Below are 20652 nucleotides of genomic sequence, written 5' to 3' on the forward strand. Positions count from 1 at the left end.
ATAAACAGCATGAAATTCCACCTTTTGGTGTCAATGTTTAATTGAAACTATATTCAAATATGTGAACGTGGGTGCGAACAGGTCACTTGGTGACACCTGAAACAGTAGAAACGTGGAGTTTCACAAGCAGAAGGACTTCCTGGGGAGCAGAAATACCAAGTAAGGTTAAAACAAACAGAGAGCTATTTCATTCTAGTCACACATTCTTTTAAATGAAATACGGTTTTGTGGTAGGTTAGATCATTATTTACTTATATGGACAATAATACTTTTTCCAACAATGGGCAGAATGTGTTTCGTCAAGAAATACCTTGGTTAAAAGAGCTAGCCACATTTATTCCAGTATGTGTTTTTTTGCGTTTCGGAGCCCATTAAGTCGGTGCAGTCCCATAAACCACTGACACGCCGCTGGCAACCGCGCTCTCCATCAAAACGCACTGAGAGTATAAAGTTGTCAGTGTTTATGGAAATCAAAACAAAATCTCTGAAACAGATTTATGCATGCCAATGGAGCATTATGTGAGCAGTGCCTATCCACACACACACACACCTATACACCTACAGTATACACACACACACACACACACACACACACACACACACACACACACACACACACACACACACACACACACACACACACACACACACACACACACACACACACACACACACACACCTTGATGCTGCCCTGAGGCAGTCCTATTTACAGTATGACACTGTACAGTATGACACTCTGATACACACACACACACACACACACACACACACACACACACACACACACACACACACACACACTTGATGCTGCCCTGAGGCAGTCCTATTTACAGTATGACACTGTACAGTATGACACTCTGATACACACACACACACACACACACACACACACACACACACACACACACACACACACACACCTTGATGCTGCCCTGAGGCAGTCCTATTTACAGTATGACACTGTACAGTATGACACTCTGATACACACACACACACACACACACACACACACACCTTGATGCTGCCCTGAGGCAGTCCTATTTATGACACTCTGACTCCAGGTACAATTTCATCCTCACTGATTATGTTGAGATAGATGTTCACATTGATAGCTGTATTGCTGGCAAATGGAGACGCCTCTTCAGAGAGCAGGCCCAGAATACCACACCGCACACAGAATCCAAATACAATGCCACAGCAAAGCGCTCAACTGGGGCTTAATTACACACAGCAATTTCATCATTTTGTTTTCTAAACACACTAATGATCAGCCTGCTAGCTGTTAGACTAATTGGCATTCTTCTCCCAAGACTTAAAGTCAGCAAGATGAAAATGGGAGCCAGTCACAGCGAGCAGAGGGTAAGTGTGGCACGGGACCAGGACCGTCGGAGTTGAAAATATCCGCCCGGCGGCGGCCAATCGGGACGTCACCCTCGTAGCCGCCCTGTTCCTCACAGGCCAGAGCACACGGCGTGAGCCGTGCCAGCGGAGATGGCGTGCAGCAATGCAGACGCGTATGGCATCGAGACGTGCCCGCGTGGGCTTCAGGGATGTGCCCTGCGTTAAAAATAAACACTTGTGCCTCTCACAGGAAAACAACACATCTTCATATAGGTAATTAGCTGATCAGAGGAGCGACTGCTCACCCAGCCGTCTAATAGATCCTGAGGCCACACAACCAAGAGCAGGAGTCAGTATGTTTAGACGTATGTGTTTGCTACTGTATGTGTATGAAAGTGTATGTTTTGGTAGATGTGTATGAAAGTGTATAGGAAGTGTTTGAATTAATTGCCCTATATGTCATGACTGTTTTGGCAATACAAATATCTATTTGTCATGCTAACTATTTAATTGAATTGGAATTTGAATCCTTTTCTCAAGTCTTTGTTCCTAAAGAACATGGGAGAACATTTGGGGTGCTCTCTCATCCAACCTACCAGTCTCTCTACTGTTAGTGTACACAACATACACACCAACATACCTAGTCTCTACTGTTAGTGTATACACAACATACAGGAGAATCCTCGAATGTGACTCTGTAGAATGAGGGCTGCACACCAATACTGTGTGAGCATAATCCCCGTGTGCAGAAATGCTGAGTGTAATCAGAGATGCAGTGTGACTCCAGCCGTAGGGCCTTGTGCCTGTGTGTGTGTCAGTGGCCAGAGAGCAGGACTCCAAGCGGCTCCTTTGACGTCACCGTGACGACCCTCTCACGCACATCAAATGTCATCCGTCCACTGACCCCGATCAAACAATCCAGAGAGCCAACGTAGAGTAGCAGCTAATCTATTTAGTATGTCGCCAATTTGACAGACCTAATCGCGTTCGTCACGGGTGTTAAAATGGAATTATTTCATGGGACCGGTCGCAATGGGAAACTGGCCCCCGTATTGTGTAGCTCTTGCGTAATAGCGCTGTAGCATTTGTAGCAACAAGCCTCGGGACAGACGACCACAACAGGGACATTTAGCGCGGCACCAGATGGAAACTCAGCATGTCAAAATAGTTGTGCTTCTACCCCGAGCATCTCGCCGACTCTTTCACAGTTCCTGCTGTACGCATAACATCGCATATGGCTATCATTTCCCAACCTCTCTCTCCTCTCCTCAACACATTCCCATACCTATATACAATATCATGTTTGTTTACATTGGGAGTAATATAGAATATACACTTACACCAAACTAATATATGCTTACATCAAATGCTCACTGAAACTGAGTGTGGTTTCCAGTTTGTTTAATCTGACACCCAGAAGACTTGAGCGAACAGTTCTAGCTGAGTCTAATGTGTTGGAGTGTGTGTTTGAGTGTGCACTTGTGTCTTGTTACCCACAAATAGCAGCAACCCACACACACAGCACAGAGTCTCCAGCCACACACACACGGCTCTACAGGGAATGCTTGAGAGGTTTCTCCGCAGCGTGTCATCATTCCACAGCGCTCCTGAGCACTTCTGCACACACACACACACACACACACGGAGACAACACGGGTTTTCTATTAACACAGAATTAGCGGCGGCGTGCGCTAACGAGGCTCGCCCTCCCTGGGCGCGTGTTTGGAGGAGCCGCCGTGTTGGCATTAATCAGCGCCGTAATAGCAGCAGTGGCGCTGGAGCGCTGGAGCATGGGCTGCCAACGTGCCATGCTGCCCGCACACACACACACACACACACACACACACACACACACACACACACACACACACACACACACACATACTGTATGCATACAGGCACACTTCTCCTTACCACACATGTGCATAAACACACACACACACACGCACACACACAAACACCCTCACACACACAAGTGTGCAAACACACAGACATGGACACACACACACACACACACACACACGCACACACACAAACAACCTCACACACACAAGTGTGCAAACACACACACATGGACACACACACATGCACGCATGTGTGCACCCCCCCCTCCCCACACACCCCCCCCCCCCCCCCCTCCCCCACACACACACACCCTGTTCTGCTCTGCTCTGCTCTGTGCTGCGCTGCGCTGAGCTGCGATGACTCAACACTCTGGGCAATGTTTGACAATGACAAGGCTTGACAGGAGTCTCCCGTCTCCACTGTCGTGTTTTGACATTTCCTTGAGTCTCTTTGCATGTTATCCATACAGGCCAAGCAGCCAGCTCTCCCATCCCCACCACCACCCACCACCACCACCACCACCCTCACCAAGCGCCCCACCCCCACCCCACCCACCTCTCCTCCTCCACCATGAGCTACATAGCTCTCGCTGCAGCCGCTCTGTCTGCGCTGGCTGTGGGCCTGCAGGACAGTGTGGGGACGCACCAGGGCGCAGCAGCTCCATGGAAAGGTATGATGTTCAGCCATTAGCCAGCAGTGCAGTTACAGTTACAACTGGGCTCTAATGGGAGATGGCAGGTGGTGGGAAGTAAAGAGGTTTCACCGCTGGATGCTCATCAGAGGAGAAGCTGCTTTTCATTAGTACCTTCCACCACCACCGTTACTGCCCCACCAACACACACACACACACACACACACCATACACACCCTTTCGTTGCCTGTGGCTCTGACTAGACCTCTGGATGGGTTTACTGTACTGTACATCACTTCAACTCAGAGCTGGTACAGTATGCAGATGCCCTGACATGAACTGCACTGAACTCCATGAACTGTGTGTGTGTGTGTGTGTGTGTGTGTGTGTGTGTGTGTGTGTGTGTGTGTGTGTGTGTGTGTGTTGTCATGCTAAGCAACTATACCGCAACTAATCCCAGCACAGATGTGGCTGGAGTCGGAGCAGTGCACGGTCCGTGTGCTGGTTCTGAAGTTGCTCCTCCTGTGGGCCCGGCCCGCCTGTTCTGTTCTGTTCTGTTCTGTTCTGTTCTGTTCTTTTCTGTTCTGTTCTGTTCTGTTCTGTTCTGTTCTGTTCTGTTCTGTTCTGTTCTGTTCTGTTCTGTTCTGTTCTGTTCTGTTCTGTTCTGTTCTGTTCTGTTCTGTTCTGTTCTGTTCTGTTCTGTTCTGTTCTGTTCTGTTCTGTGCTCCGGCCTCAAGAACTCGAATAAGGCGGCACGCAGACATTTCCAAACATTAAGTGACGCTTACACAGCAGCAGCAGCACCCTCACACACACACACACCCTCACACACACTTCCAAACGTTATGTGACGCTCACACAGCAGCAGAAGCAGCAGCAGCAGCACCCTGGACGCGTGCCGACTTCACTTAGAAGCACATCTCTGGGCCCAACTGGCTCAGCGGTTACATCACTCATCTCCCCTGGCGGACGCACAGGCCCGCAAAATCGATGCTCTTGATGTAAGCGCACGGGGCGTACGAGCGCAAGCAAGGCGGCGTGGGGCAGTTTGGGTGGGGTGGGGTGTGTGTGTGTGTGTGTGTGTGTGTGTGTGTGTGTGTGTGTGGTGGTGGAGAGGGGGGGGGGGGGCAGGGAGGTTGGTGGTGCTTAAAAGCTAACAATGCTGCTTCGCTCGGAGCGCAGCTGAGGCGACCCACATTGTAATGTTATGTAAATCTGACCTAACAACGGCTTCTCCTCTCAGAGCGGGGAGTAGCGGGGAGAGAGAGAGAGAGCGAGAGGGCGAGATTATGCATGATAGCGGCCCATTTTCTGCTCTCTCATGCTCATCCGACTTCCTGGTAAATAATTCAGGCCTTAATTCGCGGTATTAGAAGTCGACGGGGAGAAATGCCAAGGCAGGCCCCCCCCCCCCCCCCCCCCCGAGTCCGTCCGCAGGGCTGCTCGCCGCACGCGCCAGCAAATTGGAAGGTACATCATGTCAGCTCCTGGGGCCTTCACTCATCAATTTGTTTGTAAACAGCAAATTAATGCGTCGCTTGGCCAACTCCCAGGCTGCGGAGCTGGAGGACAAACACACACACACACACACACACACACACACTTAGACATGTCCACACGCATTAAAAGAAATGCAGGGCTTGGTACAGTAATATTAACCGTCAGCATCTGTGCTCATGTGTCTCTCTCTCTCTGGCGCTTTCTGTGTGTTATTTATCTTTACAGACAAAACACAGAGGCGGTCAAAATAAAACACTTCTGTTGAACACATACAGATGTATTCTGTCAGGACTAAAAAAAGCTGCTTTTATAAATTACACACACTGAATAGGGGTGGGGACTACCCTTTCTTTTAATCACAACTTCCTTAAGGCTCTGTCTGGATATATAGTGTTGTTGCTGTCTATGGTAAATAGAGTTCAAATATATTGATGTAAATTTGAAATAATAGTTTAGAAATATATGATTGGATTCTAACTAATTCCCACTGATGAGATTTGGAGCAATAATGGTCAGAGTAAAAAATCTGTAGATTTGATCTGACCCTGTCTCCCCACCCCTAAAACTGAATGACCTCATTATTGTGTTGTATAAGATATGACTTCATATCGTTTTAGTTCACTTTTGTTCTGTTCTATGGGGTGGAGGACAATAAGCATTGGGTGGATACAGCATGTGTTACAGTGTAGCCTACAGTATGCTTCCTGTATCCCGTCCACTGACACTGACTTCACACTGTATTCTCAATTAGAACAAGCTATTCAATTTATTGATGTTCTGACATACTGGAAGTACAAACACATAAAAGCAATGTACTGAATGTTCGATCAGATATTTCCTAACCAGAAAGAGACTTATGTATTTTATGTCATGAAAAAATTATCCCCCCCCCCCCCCTTTTTTTTCAGATCTAGGCCTCTAGGCCCCCTTTAAAGTCAGATGGCATCTTCCCGACGAGGCACGTCTTTGACTTCTTTGAATTCTCAGAAAGCTCTGGAGAAGTGATTTTAAGCTGCCAAGAGCCAAAAACAAACATGATGATGAACGTCGCTCTTTCCCTTTCGCTCCTCATTTCTTAGCCTCAATTATTCATGTGGATTTTCGGTGCCAGTCTTGGAATCCTGCTGGGATCTCTCTCTCTCTCTTTCTCTCCCTCTCATCTATTTCCTCTCTCTCTCTCTTTCCTATTTCCAAATCCCCACACTGGCTCTGGTGAACTGTTCCAATTTAGCGCAGGGGAGGACGCAACAATAAAGCGCCAGTGACATACTGCCTGCCTGGTCATGAGGCGCAGACCCAGATGACAAATCGAGGGGATTAAATCAAACAGGCCCTACAGACCTCCATTACAGGCCGGCTACAGACCTACAGTACATTACAGGCCGGCTACAGACCTACAGTACATTACAGGCCCTACAGACCTACAGTACATTACAGGCCCGCTACAGACCTACAGTACATTACAGGCCGACTACAGACCTACAGTACAGGCCGGCTACAGACCTACAGTACATTACAGGCCGGCTACAGACCTACCGTACATTACAGGCCGGCTACAGACCTACCGTACATTACAGGCCGGCTACAGACCTACAGTACATTACAGGCCCTACAGACCTACAGTACATTACAGGCCGACTACAGACCTACAGTACATTACAGGCCGGCTACAGACCTACAGTACATTACAGGCCGGCTACAGACCTACAGTACATTACAGGCCGGCTACAGACCTACATTACAGGCCGGCTACAGACCTACAGTACATTACAGGCCCTACAGACCTACAGTACATTACAGGCCGGCTACAGACCTACAGTACATTACAGGCCGGCTACAGACCTACAGTACATTACAGGCCGGCTACAGACCTACAGGACATTACAGGCCGGTTACAGACCTACCGTACATTACAGGCCGGCTACAAAAAGACACGGGCCGTGCTAGAGGGCTGACTGGGCCTATAATAGCACACAGTAGTTCCACTGGCGTGGGGCTCCCTCTGGTTCGACTGGTGCTAAAGAGCCAAGCTACAGTAGAGTGTTGACAAGGACTGAGAGACTCAGGAAGAGTTTCTTCCCCCAAGCCGTCCGGTATTTAAATGGAACTGACTACACATAGCACTTTCTACTCTACCTGCAATAGCAGAAATCTAGTCGCTCCTAGCGGTGCTGCCCGGGTCAGTCTAGCAGCTCTCCGTAGAGATTGGGAGCTGGGCTTTGGCAGAATCACCGGACCAATCACATCGTGTATAGAGTCGTTGGGTGGGCTTAACATAATGGTGACTGAAATGCGGTTACGCATCCTGCTACTTGAAAACAAGAAGATGATTCATTGACATTATCCTATTGCGTGGAGAGGGAATTTGAAAGACAACTGTTTATCCCACCCCTCCGATTGAGCCCTGCCTACGGTGAGTTCCCAGACCCTTTATGGCTGGTCTGGTCAGGCTAACTGTCTCTGGTCTCCTCCACTAATACAGTACATACTGTACGACAACAGTACGGTACTTGGATACTATTACAAACTACAACTACATGCGTACTAGTACTGATTCTACGATAGAATCAGAATTTTGTGCATTGCATACTAGTACAGTACATACTGTACTACTACACTACATGCATACTAGTATTATCCTCTCCTTACTAGGATTATCCTCATCCTTGACATCTGTCAACGGCTACTGCATACTGTACGTACTACTGAAATCTGGACAGACCTGTGTCCTGTGATATCTCCACTACTGCATACTGTACATACTACTGAAATCTGGACAGGCCTGTGTCCTGTGATATCTCCACTACTGCATACTGTACATACTACTGAAATCTGGACAGGCCTGTGTCCTGTGATATCTCCACTACTACATACAGTACTGTACATACTACTGAAAGCTGGTCCTGTGATACAGTAGCTCTACTACCAAATGCATTCTAGTAGTCATGCCTGCACAGCTGCCCATGACACAGAGCCACATATTATTCAGCATGTTGTTATCAGGTTTTACAGACTAAACTAATGAAAATAATTATGAACATAATCATATTTGCTGCCCTGTTGTGAATCAATTTCTGACATGGTGTGCTTCAGCCCTTAGCACCTCCATATACTGTAACACCAGCCCATGGGAAATATTATAATTATATATATTATAATATTATAATATAGTACAGTAATGATGACTCCTTGCACTCGGCTATTCATTAGTGAAATATATTATCCAAGGGAACCTACTTACAGAACCAATACAGGCAATGAATGTGTGAGTCCAACACCAGACAAGTAACGTTGTGCCTTTACAAACATTTTTATTGAGGACATGAGAAAGAGGCAGGAGTACAGGAGAGAAACAACAATAACAGGAATGATCCAGAACTTTCTCCATAAAGGATGCTCTACAAGTTGCCATGTGGAAGAAACCAGGCCGTTAAACCAACGACTTAACCTGCCTGAACAAAATTCAACAATAAGGTATAGAGAATAGCCTCTATGGAATCTACAGATCATTAACACAAAACGGTGATGCCTTCCGTAAAACCCTGCTTGGTAAAGCATTTAGAGTTTGTTCACAGCTGTGGACCTTACCACACAGTTATTTAAGGAAACTAGTTGAAGATGGAAATGAGAGAATGTGAATAAGGGGTGTGCAGCAGAAGTGATTAGAAACAATTTTTTTTTTACCTTTGACTTCACCAAGCAATATATTCATATCTTTATAGGCATGGCATAATATTCAAACAATGCAGGGGAATGCAGCATGGATGGGAGCAACCTTTTAAAAGAAGTCTTCTGAAGAGCTCTGACACAGAATACCCACTTGTAGAACTACCTACATTACCCACATTTCAGCGCACATTTAAAAAAAAAAAAATGTTTTTCAAAATCTGAGGGTCATTAAGGTGGACATGTGGACAGCACACATTTCTGTTAGACGGTGAGTAGCCTGATCAACACGTGCAGCAGAGCCTACACAGATCCTTTGAGGACAGCGGCAGAAGGCAAAGACAATGAGGAGCGAGGAAGCGCTCTGCTGGTTAGGGTCTCCAGGGACCATATGGCTGTGACGACATGTATGCCTCTGCTTAATTATTGACTAAAAGGAACTCGTATTTGTCTGCACACACACACTCCCCTGGGCCAAGCCACTCACATTCTTCATCTACATTTAAAGAAGGCATCAAGAGCATCTTCTCCTCTCTCTCTCTCTCTCTCTCTCTCTCTCTCTCTCTCTCTGCTTTGGTATACGAGAGCAGTAGCCAGCAGACTAGGAACAAACAACACAGAGTATTTGAAAAGACACATGAAATATATTCTAGCATCAACAAGTGAAGAAAGGGCACAGTACAAGAAAGTACAACGATTAAAGCACAACAGAATGGGAGTACTAAAATGTTCTGGATGTATTGTAGCTATCGCTAACATTAAGCAGCAGGCCATGCCAAAGGCCGTGCTGTTTCAATGAGAACGTAGCCTCTCTGGCTATCCCAGGTCTCGTGGGATCGCTCAGATGCCTCACAGCTGGATGGGAGTCCTGTGCACAAGATGAGTGGAGCAATACACAGACCTCATGATGAAGGATGTGATGATCATTCATCATTTTCAAGACAGACTGCGCCACTGCATTGTTGTGGGGACGACCTGTCAGGCAGCATTATCAGCTGACCCCGGGGAAGCTTTGATCTGGCCCTGATTTGGTGTGAGTCTGGCCCTGATCTTTTAAGGTGCTCAAACTCCAACGCATACCATCAGTTGGATTGGTGTGCACCTTCAGTCTGTATTTTGGTGTTAGTTGGATGGAATTGTTTTAGTTTGACTGTTCTAACTCCCATCAATCATTTGTCTACAGCTCTGTCTAAATAGCCCGCTGGTCCATTCTGGTCAATATGGTCCATATTAAACAGGCCTTTCCCTGCACGCTGAGTACTTCTGAAGTTGAGACATATTGCGTGATAGACAACAAAGGAAGAACCCTCAGAAAACAAACAAGGCAAAAACAGTAAGAAAAAGGAAACAAAACAGAAAAAGCTTTTTGCACGCATGCAAATAATGGTAACAAGTAAACATCACATACACTTGAGAGCCATCTTCCCCATTTAGAGCAGTTCTGGACAAAAGGCTATCAGATCATTAGTCAATTTTGGACAGGCCACTTTGTAGGCTGACATTAGGTAGTAAATGTAAAAAAAAACAAAACAAAACAAAAAAAACCTTTCTAATAAAATGACAGCAAGTGAAATGAGACAGGGGGCTTGTGGGACACACAACAGTACCTTTGCTTGAATGAAAACGAGAGATTTCAGAGTTCTTTCCTTAAGACAATATTTACGACACAATCTCATGACTGAATGACACACATGTATACAGATACAGCTCACGCCCATGACACAACAATGAAGACGAGAAGTGAACTTTTACTGTATCCCCAACTATTTCAATATTTCCTTTAAAGTTCAAATATTTGCATATCTTTCTTAATAAAGTGTCAATGCAATCAAATATAAAAATGCATATTGTCAAAAGTTCAGAGTATCTCTATGATTTAATCCTACAAAAAAATAATACTTTCATTGATATTACTATCTTCCTTGTTCATAAAACAGTAAATATGATGAATATCTAAAAGTGTTGTGGGGTTGCGTTTCATGGTCTCGGCTGTGCACCACATAGGAAGGCAAAAGAGGACGATGAACGGAAAGTCTTGGGAAGGCACTCAGTTCTAAAAGGCCCAATTCACACCATAGATTCCCGACGTGACGAGAACGAGTTGCGGTGATGTGAATCAAATGTTGCACATACTGTAGTTGCAAGCCGTCGCAAAGCATTCAACATGTTTAGTCGCAGTTGCAAGGTTTTAGAACGTCGCGGCGCGTCTCGTCCCGTCGCGAATCTTTGGTCTGAACCCTGCTTAATGGGCAGAGACTGACACACGCAACTGAAGTGAGCAATGCCTCTGAGGTAAGCATGGCCTGCACGGAGCTCACGGAACACAAGCCAGCCGCAGAGGAGAAACACACCACAGCAACGTGTCTTTCACATGCTATCCTGACGGCAAACACACCACAGCAATGCGTCTTTCACATGCTATCCTGACCACAAGCTGGACGACCTTCACAAACAAAAACTTTACCATTACATTAGCCTCTTTCATGTCACCAGGAGAATCTGAAGTAGGCTTTCAACCGCCTACTAGGTTACTCTAAGTAAATGCATGTTGCCTTTCTATTATATACACACACACATACACACACACTGGTGAGCCTGCTCAGTTAAAAAAAACAAACAAAAAAAACAAGACAGAACAAAAAAATAAAAACTTGTAAGGTCATCATATTTACTCTTATGAAGTCCAATAAAATGGAACTGAATGACTTCTTTGGTTGAGAAGGCTGAAGGCCGCAGAAGCTTGGAGATTCACAGTCGCTATGCAAACAATGTGGCACTACCTGGATTGCATACACTACTCAAGGTTGTCAACAGAAGTAAGCAGCTCTTTGGCTAATGCTTCAAATACTGAAACACATCAAGGAATGTTAAAACCGTTTCTGTGTGTGTGTGTGTGTGTGTGTGTGTGTCTGTGTGTGTGTGTGTGTGTCTGTGTGTGTGTGTGTGTCTGTGTGTACAGTATGTGTGTACAGTATGTGTGCTTGAAAATACTCAAACACCCATTCCTGCCATAAGGACTGTAAGTAGATTTGTAAAGGGAAGCTTGTAATGTAGGAATGGTTTAGTAGGTTCATTGACATACAGTACGGAGGTGCAGACTAGGTCTCTCTCCTACATGTCTACTTCTCTAGTGCATCTCTCTCTGTCTGTCCTCGTGTTCTGTTGCGTGTGTGGGAGATGGCCGCCACACAGACACTGAACTCTCCCGAGCTCTCTCGACAGCATCTCTGAGATTACTTCAGACTTGTTTATCTCGAGCCAACAAGACCACGCTGTTCTCTAGGTTTCATTTCTATATCCAGACCAGACTCTCTTTCTTTTCCGCATTATTACTTACTTTTTTTTTTTTGTTTTTATCATAAAACGATGATTGCAGGCCAGCAGAGAAACAGACACTTTTCACAGAGCATAAATAGCAGGTAATACAACCTAGGCCTCGCCACCATCCTGGGTTGTGGAAGGTTTTCTATGTGTTATGAGTGTTTGGCCCTGTGACAAATACGTATACATAATACATAACACATTTATTGAAATGCGGCGCAACACAAGCCTTTACAATAATAACGCAAAATTAGACACTCTGGACCTTCCAACCCATTCAAAGCACTCTGTGGAAATACGTAATCCCTTTAGAGTTAAAAACGTGGGCAAAGGTCGTCACCTACAGGTGCCCTCAGAGCCCAAACAGTGCTGAAGAGTGCCTGTTCCAGAATTCAAAGGGGGAGAATGTATGGGGCACAGGACGCAGCTCGTGTCTGTACCATTGGGACTCCAGACGTGCAGAGGTGTTGCAGTATGGGAGTGCGCTGTGTTCAGGGCCTCGCTGGACAGCCATAGGTTAATTGCATAGGAAGAGCAGTGGTCAACTAAATACTTTCATCACTGCTGGCACTAAGCTGTGCAACATTATATAATAAAGTGTGTGTGTGTGTGTGTGTGTGTGTGTGTGTTTGTGTGCCTGTGTGTGTGTCTGTGTGAGTGTGGGTGTGTGTGTGTGTGTGTGTGTGTGTGTGTGTGAGTGTGTGTGTGTGTGTGTGTGTGTGTGTGTGTGTGTGTGTGTGTGGGTGTGTGTGTATGTGTGCACGTGTATGCACATATGTATTTGTGTCTGTGTTTGCATAATACATGTGGGTGGGTGCACTGGTGAAACTAACGAGGATACTTAAAATTATAAATGTATTTTCATCGTGTGTGCATGTGTGCGTGTGTGTGTGTTTGTGTATGTGTGTGTGTGCTCGCATACTGTCGAGCTTGGTCAAAGCAGGCAGCTTTTTTCAGGGGTGTGACTGAACATTTTTTGTGTGCATGCAAGTGTTTCTATATTGTGCATGTGTATGTTGTGTGTGCACGTGTGTGTGTGTGTGTGTGTGTGTGTGTGTGTATGTGCTTGGGAGTGTGAGTGTGGATGTATGTTTCTTTGTGTGTGCGTGTGTGTGTGTGTGTGTGTGATTCAGAGGTCAGTGGTGGCCTTGGCGGTGAGGGCTTGGATGCGGCTGGTGTTGCAGTTTTTGCAGAGAACGTGACCATCCAATGGGTAGCAGCCCTGGTTGTCTCCCTCTGACAGCAGAGTGCCACAATCCTATAGGGGGTAGACATACACACACACACACACACACACACACACACACACACACACACACACACACACACACACACACACACACACACACACACACACACACACACACACACACACACACACACACACACACACACACACACACACACACACACACACACACATAGTTATAGTCATGCACAGTGACACAAAGAGCAATGACATCCGTTTTCCTCTACCACATCTGTGCAGTGTTCTGTCACAGGCCTTGAGACTCTTCTAGTCTGTTTCAGTCTGTTTCTCATGGTCTCTACTGTGGACAAATGAGGAACATGAATAGAAAGCCTTGAGGACACTCTCTACCATTCTCTACCAGGACAGACAGATAGATAGATAGATAGATAGATAGAGAGAGAGAGAGAGAGAGAGAGAGAAAGAGTGTGAATGAGAGCCAGTGTACATGCATAATTTATCAACTTACTGTTACTATTCAAACCCACCCCCTCCAACTACATTGAATTGAACTAAGAGAGAGAGAGAGAGAGAGAGAGAGAGAGAGAGAGAGAGAGAGAGAGAGAGAGAGAGAGAGAGAGGGAGAGAGATAGAGAGAGAGAGCGCAATATCAGGTAACAATGGTCTGCACAAAGCTCCTCTGACATGCCAAGTCTAAAATAGAAGCCAGTGACAGCAATGCTTCTTCACATGCTTCTCCTGCAGACATCCTGATGACCCTCAGAGACCTGTCACCAGTAGACATTTGACTATTTCATGGAAAATATAATCATAGTTATAGTTCAATTATAGTTAATTGAACACATTCTAAATTATTAGGTCATTTAGAATTTGATACCAGCGACACATTTTTTTTTTTTGACAAAATGCTAGAAACGTTGTATTGTGATAAAGAAAACAATATAAGGAACGTTTCACAACTAGATATGGTAACTGGCAACATGATTGTGTATGAAAAAGAGCATCCCAGAGAGGCAGAGGCTTTTAAAAATAAAGATGTGGGGGTATTCATCACTCTGTGTACACTTGTGTGGACAAAGGATGAAACAATGTAATTTTAATGCTTCTTAACATGAAATTATGAATTATTTGGGGAGTTCATCATCTACAGTACATAAATCATTAAAATATTCAGAGAATCCAGAGAAATCTTTGCAAGAGCTGAAAACATTATTGGATGGTTGTGGTCTTTTAGACCTCAGATGGCACTGCATTAAAACCAGACTTGTTTCAGTAAAAGAAAAATCATTGTATGGGCTCAGGAAACCTCTGATAACCATTACCTACATGTATGAGCACATTTTGACACTCAATTAAACAAATTTGTAAACTGTGTAAACTGGATTTAGACATGATATAGAAATACCATTGTCTCATCTGGGCCTGAGCTTGTTTAGAATGGACTAAGGTAACGTGGAAAAAGGTCCTGTGGTTGGACAAATGAAAATGTGCAATTCTTGTTCAATTCTTGTGCAACTTGTTTTAGTGTTCAGTTCGAAACCCAACGTCTATGACTGTGTGGAGGGGCATTACTGAATGGGTATCTTGTACAGTACATCTGGCAAGGCACAACCAGTTCTGAATGATGTATACAGGTTTTGAGCAACATAAACTGCCATTTAGGCAATGCCTTTTCCAAGGAAGACCTTGAATATTTCAAGAAAAAAAAAGCCAACATTAATTCTGCACACATTTAAACAGTATTTCTCCATAGAGGCCTAAAATGGCCTGTCTGCAGTCACCACAGGTGCCTCATGACATTAAAACACATGATTAAGAATACCCCATACTGTTGAGCAACTGTAATCCTATACTGAGCAGGAATTGGACAACATTTCATTGTCAAAAGTCTAGGGACTGGTCTCAGTTCCTAAACATTACAGAATTTTGCTAAATGAAGAGTTAAAGCAGCGCAATGGTAAACATTCCCAACTTGTTCTGAAACATGTTGCTGGCATCATATTCAAAATTAACACATATTTGCCATGAAGTAGTAAAAATCTTCATTTTCAACATTTGATATGTTGCATTTTACACAAGGTGTTTTTTTCTGATTCGAGGTTGTACATGCATATTGCATGTTGCACATGCACACACAGCCATTTAGTGGAAAAGAGCAAATAGGTTGTATTTTCTTTTTCTGAATTCCAATCAAATAGAGCAGAGGCTTTGAGAAGGTTGAATGCTGTTACGGTTGAGAGCCCCAACGCAAACAACATGGCACTACTTGGATTCCACATGTATCTCAAGGTCAACAGTGTAGCATATCTGCATTTCTTTCATGTTCAAACTCAACCATACGGCATTTCCACCTCTAAATATGTGTGCATTCGCAAATGGATGCTTTAGGAATGGTTTAGTACGTCTTTTACGTATGGAGGCACAGATTTGATCACACCTACTGTACACGTTTTCCTTATCTCTCTCTCTCTCTCTCTCTCTCTCTCTCTCTGCTCCGTTGCCCTTCACAGGCCCTGAGTCTGACCTGAGAGCTGAACACAGGCCCTGAGAGTGACCTGAGAGCTGAACACAGGCCCTGAGAGTGACCTGAGAGCTGAACACAGGCCCTGAGAGTGATGAGGGGAGCTGAACACAGGCCCTGAGAGTGACCTGAGAGCTGAACACAGGCCCTGAGAGTGATGAGGGGAGCTGAACACAGGCCCTGAGAGTGACCTGAGAGCTGAACACAGGCCCTGAGAGTGATGAGGGGAGCTGAACACAGGCCCTGAGAGTGACCTGAGAGCTGAACACAGGCCCTGAGAGTGATGAGGGGAGCTGAACACAGGCCCTGAGAGTGATGAGGGGAGCTGAACACAGGCCCTGAGAGTGACCTGAGAGCTGAACACAGGCCCTGAGAGTGATGAGGGGAGCTGAACACAGGCCCTGAGAGTGACCTGAGAGCTGAACACAGGCCTGAGTGTGATGAGGAGAGCTGAACAGGCCTGAGTCTCGCTCAGCCGCTGTGCTTTTCCCTGCTGACCTTTCAGCCTGCCAAGCCCTGTGCACTCATGTGGTCACTGCACTCCACACAAGCTGCTCCAGGGACTTCCTCTGGTCCCTCTTTCACTCCTTCCCCATCTCTCTTTCTTTCTCTCTCTCTCCTGTCCTCTCTCTCTCTTTTCATTTTCACCCTCCCACCTCTCTTTGTCTCTCTCATGCTCTCACTCTCTCCCTTTACCGCCCCCCCATCTGTCTCATGCTCTCCCTCTATCTCTCCCTTCCTCCACTTCTTTCCTGGCCTGTCTCTAGTCCTTACACTCACACAGAAGCCTGGAGGAGGAGGAGGAGGAGGAGGAGGAGATGGAGGAGGAGGAGGAGGCCCAGGGCTCCATGGGGGTAAAGGGATCTCACTTCACCTCCCTGCAGGAAGTCAGAAGTGAGCTGTGCTAGTGACTCCCTCTCACCTGGGAGAGGAGACATTTGCTCTGATAAGATAAGAGGTCTGCAGAGAGAGCTCCCCCTCAGCCAAGGGGCCTTCGCAAACAAGTGGAGCAACACTGAAACCAGGTGTGTGTGTGTGTGTGTGTGTGTGTGTGTGTGTGTGTGTGTGTGTGTGCGTGAGTACTGGACTGGGCTGTGTCTAGCCTATAAATGACGCCCTCAGCAGCAGCAGTCTAAGGGCCCCCATTTAGATGGCGAGCAAAGGGCAAAGTCTGTAAACAAGCAAAGTTTCCTTGAAATGGCATTATGTGGCATATGGGAGCAATGGGCTGACCCATTAATGTGTGTACCTACAGTATCAATGTGTGCAACTAAGTGTGTTGCCCATGGTGTTGAATAAGAAGACTGATTGTGCCTTGTTATCAAAGATCCTTCATACTGACAAGATAGAGCAACATAATGCATCTCTATGGAAGCAACATTCAAACAGTTCCTGTCTGCGTGTCGCAAAGTCGTCATAGTGGGATATCGATCTCTGTCAGATTGGCAAGCAGTTAAGTTCGAATGTAACGTCACTTTCTAGGTCTGCTTAAAGGGGGATTTCGCCCCCCCCTCCCCTTTGCGAAAACAGAACGCGGACATGTTTGAACATTTGCGCCTCTCGCTCCGCTTTAACCCTCTCTGTTGTTATTAAATTCACTATTTGTCTTGTTTGTTGTTAAAGACTTTGCTCCGTGCCCTTCAGTGCAGCTGGGGCCCCGGCGGCCTCTATCTGTCCAGCGGCGCTCACCTCGCAGCGGTAGCACTGCACGTGGAAGTCTCGGTCCAGGGCCACGATGCGCACCGTCTCCTCCTGACCAGGGGCCGGCATGATGGGCTCAGCACACACGGAGCAGCGCGGGGCAAACTTCCTGTTGGCACAAACACACCGAAACACACACACACACACACACACACACACCAACACACACACACACACACACACACACACACACACACACACACACGTCTTAACAACAACATCAAACACATACGTGTTCACAACAACATCAACACAAACAGATGTCTTTAGTGGCTTAGCAATCACAGGAGGATGGAAACAGGCAGCAGGGGGCTAATAATGACAGGGTTCTGCTGCACTACTGATTTCCAATAAGTACAGAAATAAATAACGACTAGTGACAGGCTAACAGGCTAACAGGCTAATCAGATGACCGGGGCACCAAAAGTAGGCCAAGTTGGGATGGGCAAAGTCAGCAGGTGGTAAGGAGGCCAAAGGGGCAGTGCAAATCAATGAGAGGAGGAGGAGGAGGAAGAGGAGGAGGAGGAAGAGGGTGCGGCCGAGCCAGATTAGATCTGTGGTCTTCGTCTGGTCGTCATGAGAATCCAATCAGCAGTTTTACGCAGTGGCGTCTGAATTGGGAACCTGACGCGTGGTTTAGTTCCACATGAACTTCAATCGATCCATTATGAGAGAAACTGATGACCAGAAGCGGCCTTTTATGGGGTCAGGGAGAGAAATGAATGTTATGTAAAAACACAAACTGGTGCCACGAAAAAAAAAGCAAGCAATTGATTCGTTCTTCTAAGCAACTTCCTCCCCATCACAAACACGACAAAGAGATCATTGTGTTTGACCGGCATTAAGTGTTTGCGCATGATGGGTAGTGTCGACTAAATGCAATTGGAACAAATATGATATGGCCAACAATATGGCAGATGGCTATCTGAGAAGGGATTGTTCTAGAAGTTTACACCTTGACAGTCGCGGCTGGTTGAGGAACACCTTAAGAGGAAGGGGGACTCGGAGAGCAGAAGGTCATTTGAGGATATGTGCCGTGCTGAGGCATTTTCAGCTCAATCAGGTGACCAGAGTTCTTGTTGGGATAATCACAATGAATAGGAGCGAGTGAGAAGTGGTTTGCTGTGGCCTCAGACAGCGGAACCGCGAGGAGAGGACACAAAGGTGGCGTGGCTGTTCCTCGACTCAAAGGCGTCTCTGTTGTAGTGAGCCCATCTTCTGGGCCGGGTCTACCAGCCGGCACTTTCGCTTCCTCTTTGAGTACCTGCATCTCTCGGAACGGTTTCCGTCCGACTGAAGACAGCCTTTGTTTGCCTGGCCGCCACTCCTCAAGCTGAGGTTACTGATAGTTTTTGTTCTGCCAATCTCACTTACAGTAAAAGAGAGATTTCCTTTCAACCCAAATATTACCGGTAACCAGAACCAGATGAAAAAAAAAAAAAAGAAAAACCCTGAAGAGTCATGGCAACATTTATACTTTTAACTTTTAACGCTAACATGTGCAAAACGATAATAGCAATAATTATCAAATAGTTTTGGTATTAGCAATTGGAGATGCTACCAAATGTGATTATAGGTCTTGGGTTCATCCATAATTCATAAGTCAACCTGTCAGTCACATTACTCTATCCAATCATTCAATTATGAGGAAACCGTTAAGACCAAAGCCAAACAAAGGAGCATGAGAGAGCTGCACCCACTGGTCTGTTGGACGACCCTTCTAATGGTGTTTGCTGGATGGAAAGGGGCCGATTCCGATGCGGTGGATGAAAGTGGACCGGCCAGCCTGTTATAATCTGTGTCCACTGCATGATCAATGCAGTTCAATCATCTCCATTCTGCCTTGGACGTGTGCTGTTTGGAGTTCAAGTGCAGCCTTGTGCGGTAAATCGGCTGTTTTAGCTGCGAGGGCTGCTCTCTCAGCCGCAGTGTGTGTGTGTGTGTGTGTGTGTGTGTGTGTGTGTGTGTGTGCAGGGATGACACACAGGAGGATGCTGTTGACCCAGCCTTAGACACACTGCTTTGAGGAGCAAACTCTGTGATCTCTTTTTGTGGATATAATTTAGAACACCTCAACGCAAAGGATCTAACTAGAGACATCTTTTACATCGCCACTCTATCCGCCTTCTTAATGATGAAACCCCACTTCGGTTTTCATCTTCCGTCCATTCTTAACTTTGTGCAGTCTTGGCTGGCTCACTAGAATATTTTTCAGCTTATATTCCTTTAGAAATTCTGCACTCAGTATGGAAATTATATGTAATTCATGACTGACAGAAAAAAAAGAAAAAATATATCATGCACTGTCTACCAAAATGCAGCTTTGGCCGGAAATGAAAAACCTAATTTCTAAATATTGGAGTGTTTTTAAAGGTCTTTGGTATTATTTGCCCTTGATAGTGCCTTCCAGGCAGCGCTGCCTTCAAGGCACTACTCCCCTCAGTTTAGGGGTAGGATGAGGGTTGAGGGGGGTTAGGGTTAGGAATAGGGTAAAGGTAGTGCCTTTTAGGCTGTGCTGCCTGGAAGGTGCCGTTGGGGGCAAAAAACACCATTGAGCGTTTTTAAATGTCGTGGATAATAGAGTGTGTTTTAGTGGGAATTGGTGCTCACTTGTGGAAGTCCTCGATGCAGTGGATGTTGGAGTGTTTTTAAATGTCGTGGATAATAGAGTGTGTTTTAGTGGAAATTGGTGCTCACTTGTGGAAGTCCTCGATGCAGTGGATGTGGTTGGCGGCGTCCACGGTGAAGGGGATGCCGTCCAGGCTGCGTTGGCACACCACGCAGGTGAAGCACTGGGGGTGGTACGCCTTGCCCGTGGCCCGCAGGATGCGCTCCATGATGGGCTGGCTGCAGATGTTGCAGGTCTCCAGGGTGTTCTGCACACACACACGCGTGCACACACACACACACACGCAC

At 46.1% G+C, this 20652-nt stretch overlaps 1 protein-coding gene across 5 annotated transcripts in view; it reads right to left on the minus strand.

The window, feature by feature from the left end:
* Window positions 1-8608: 8608 nt before the first annotated feature.
* lpp (LIM domain containing preferred translocation partner in lipoma) overlaps window positions 8609-20652 on the minus strand; it is a 210482-nt gene continuing 198438 nt past the window's right edge. For 4 of the 5 annotated variants that reach the window (XM_062555765.1, XM_062555767.1, XM_062555766.1 and 1 more), the window contains 3 exons: window positions 20434-20612; window positions 17725-17845; window positions 8609-13562 (listed from right to left, as the gene is read on the minus strand). In XM_062555765.1, the coding sequence (XP_062411749.1) occupies window positions 13434-13562; window positions 17725-17845; window positions 20434-20612 (429 nt within the window). In that variant the 3' untranslated portion in view covers window positions 8609-13433. The remainder of the gene's footprint in view (window positions 13563-17724; window positions 17846-20433; window positions 20613-20652) is intronic. The other variant, XM_062555769.1, reaches the window with a different exon arrangement.

The sequence above is a fragment of the Sardina pilchardus genome, chromosome 15, assembly GCF_963854185.1.
Source record: "Sardina pilchardus chromosome 15, fSarPil1.1, whole genome shotgun sequence".
NCBI lineage: Eukaryota > Metazoa > Chordata > Actinopteri > Clupeiformes > Clupeidae > Sardina > Sardina pilchardus.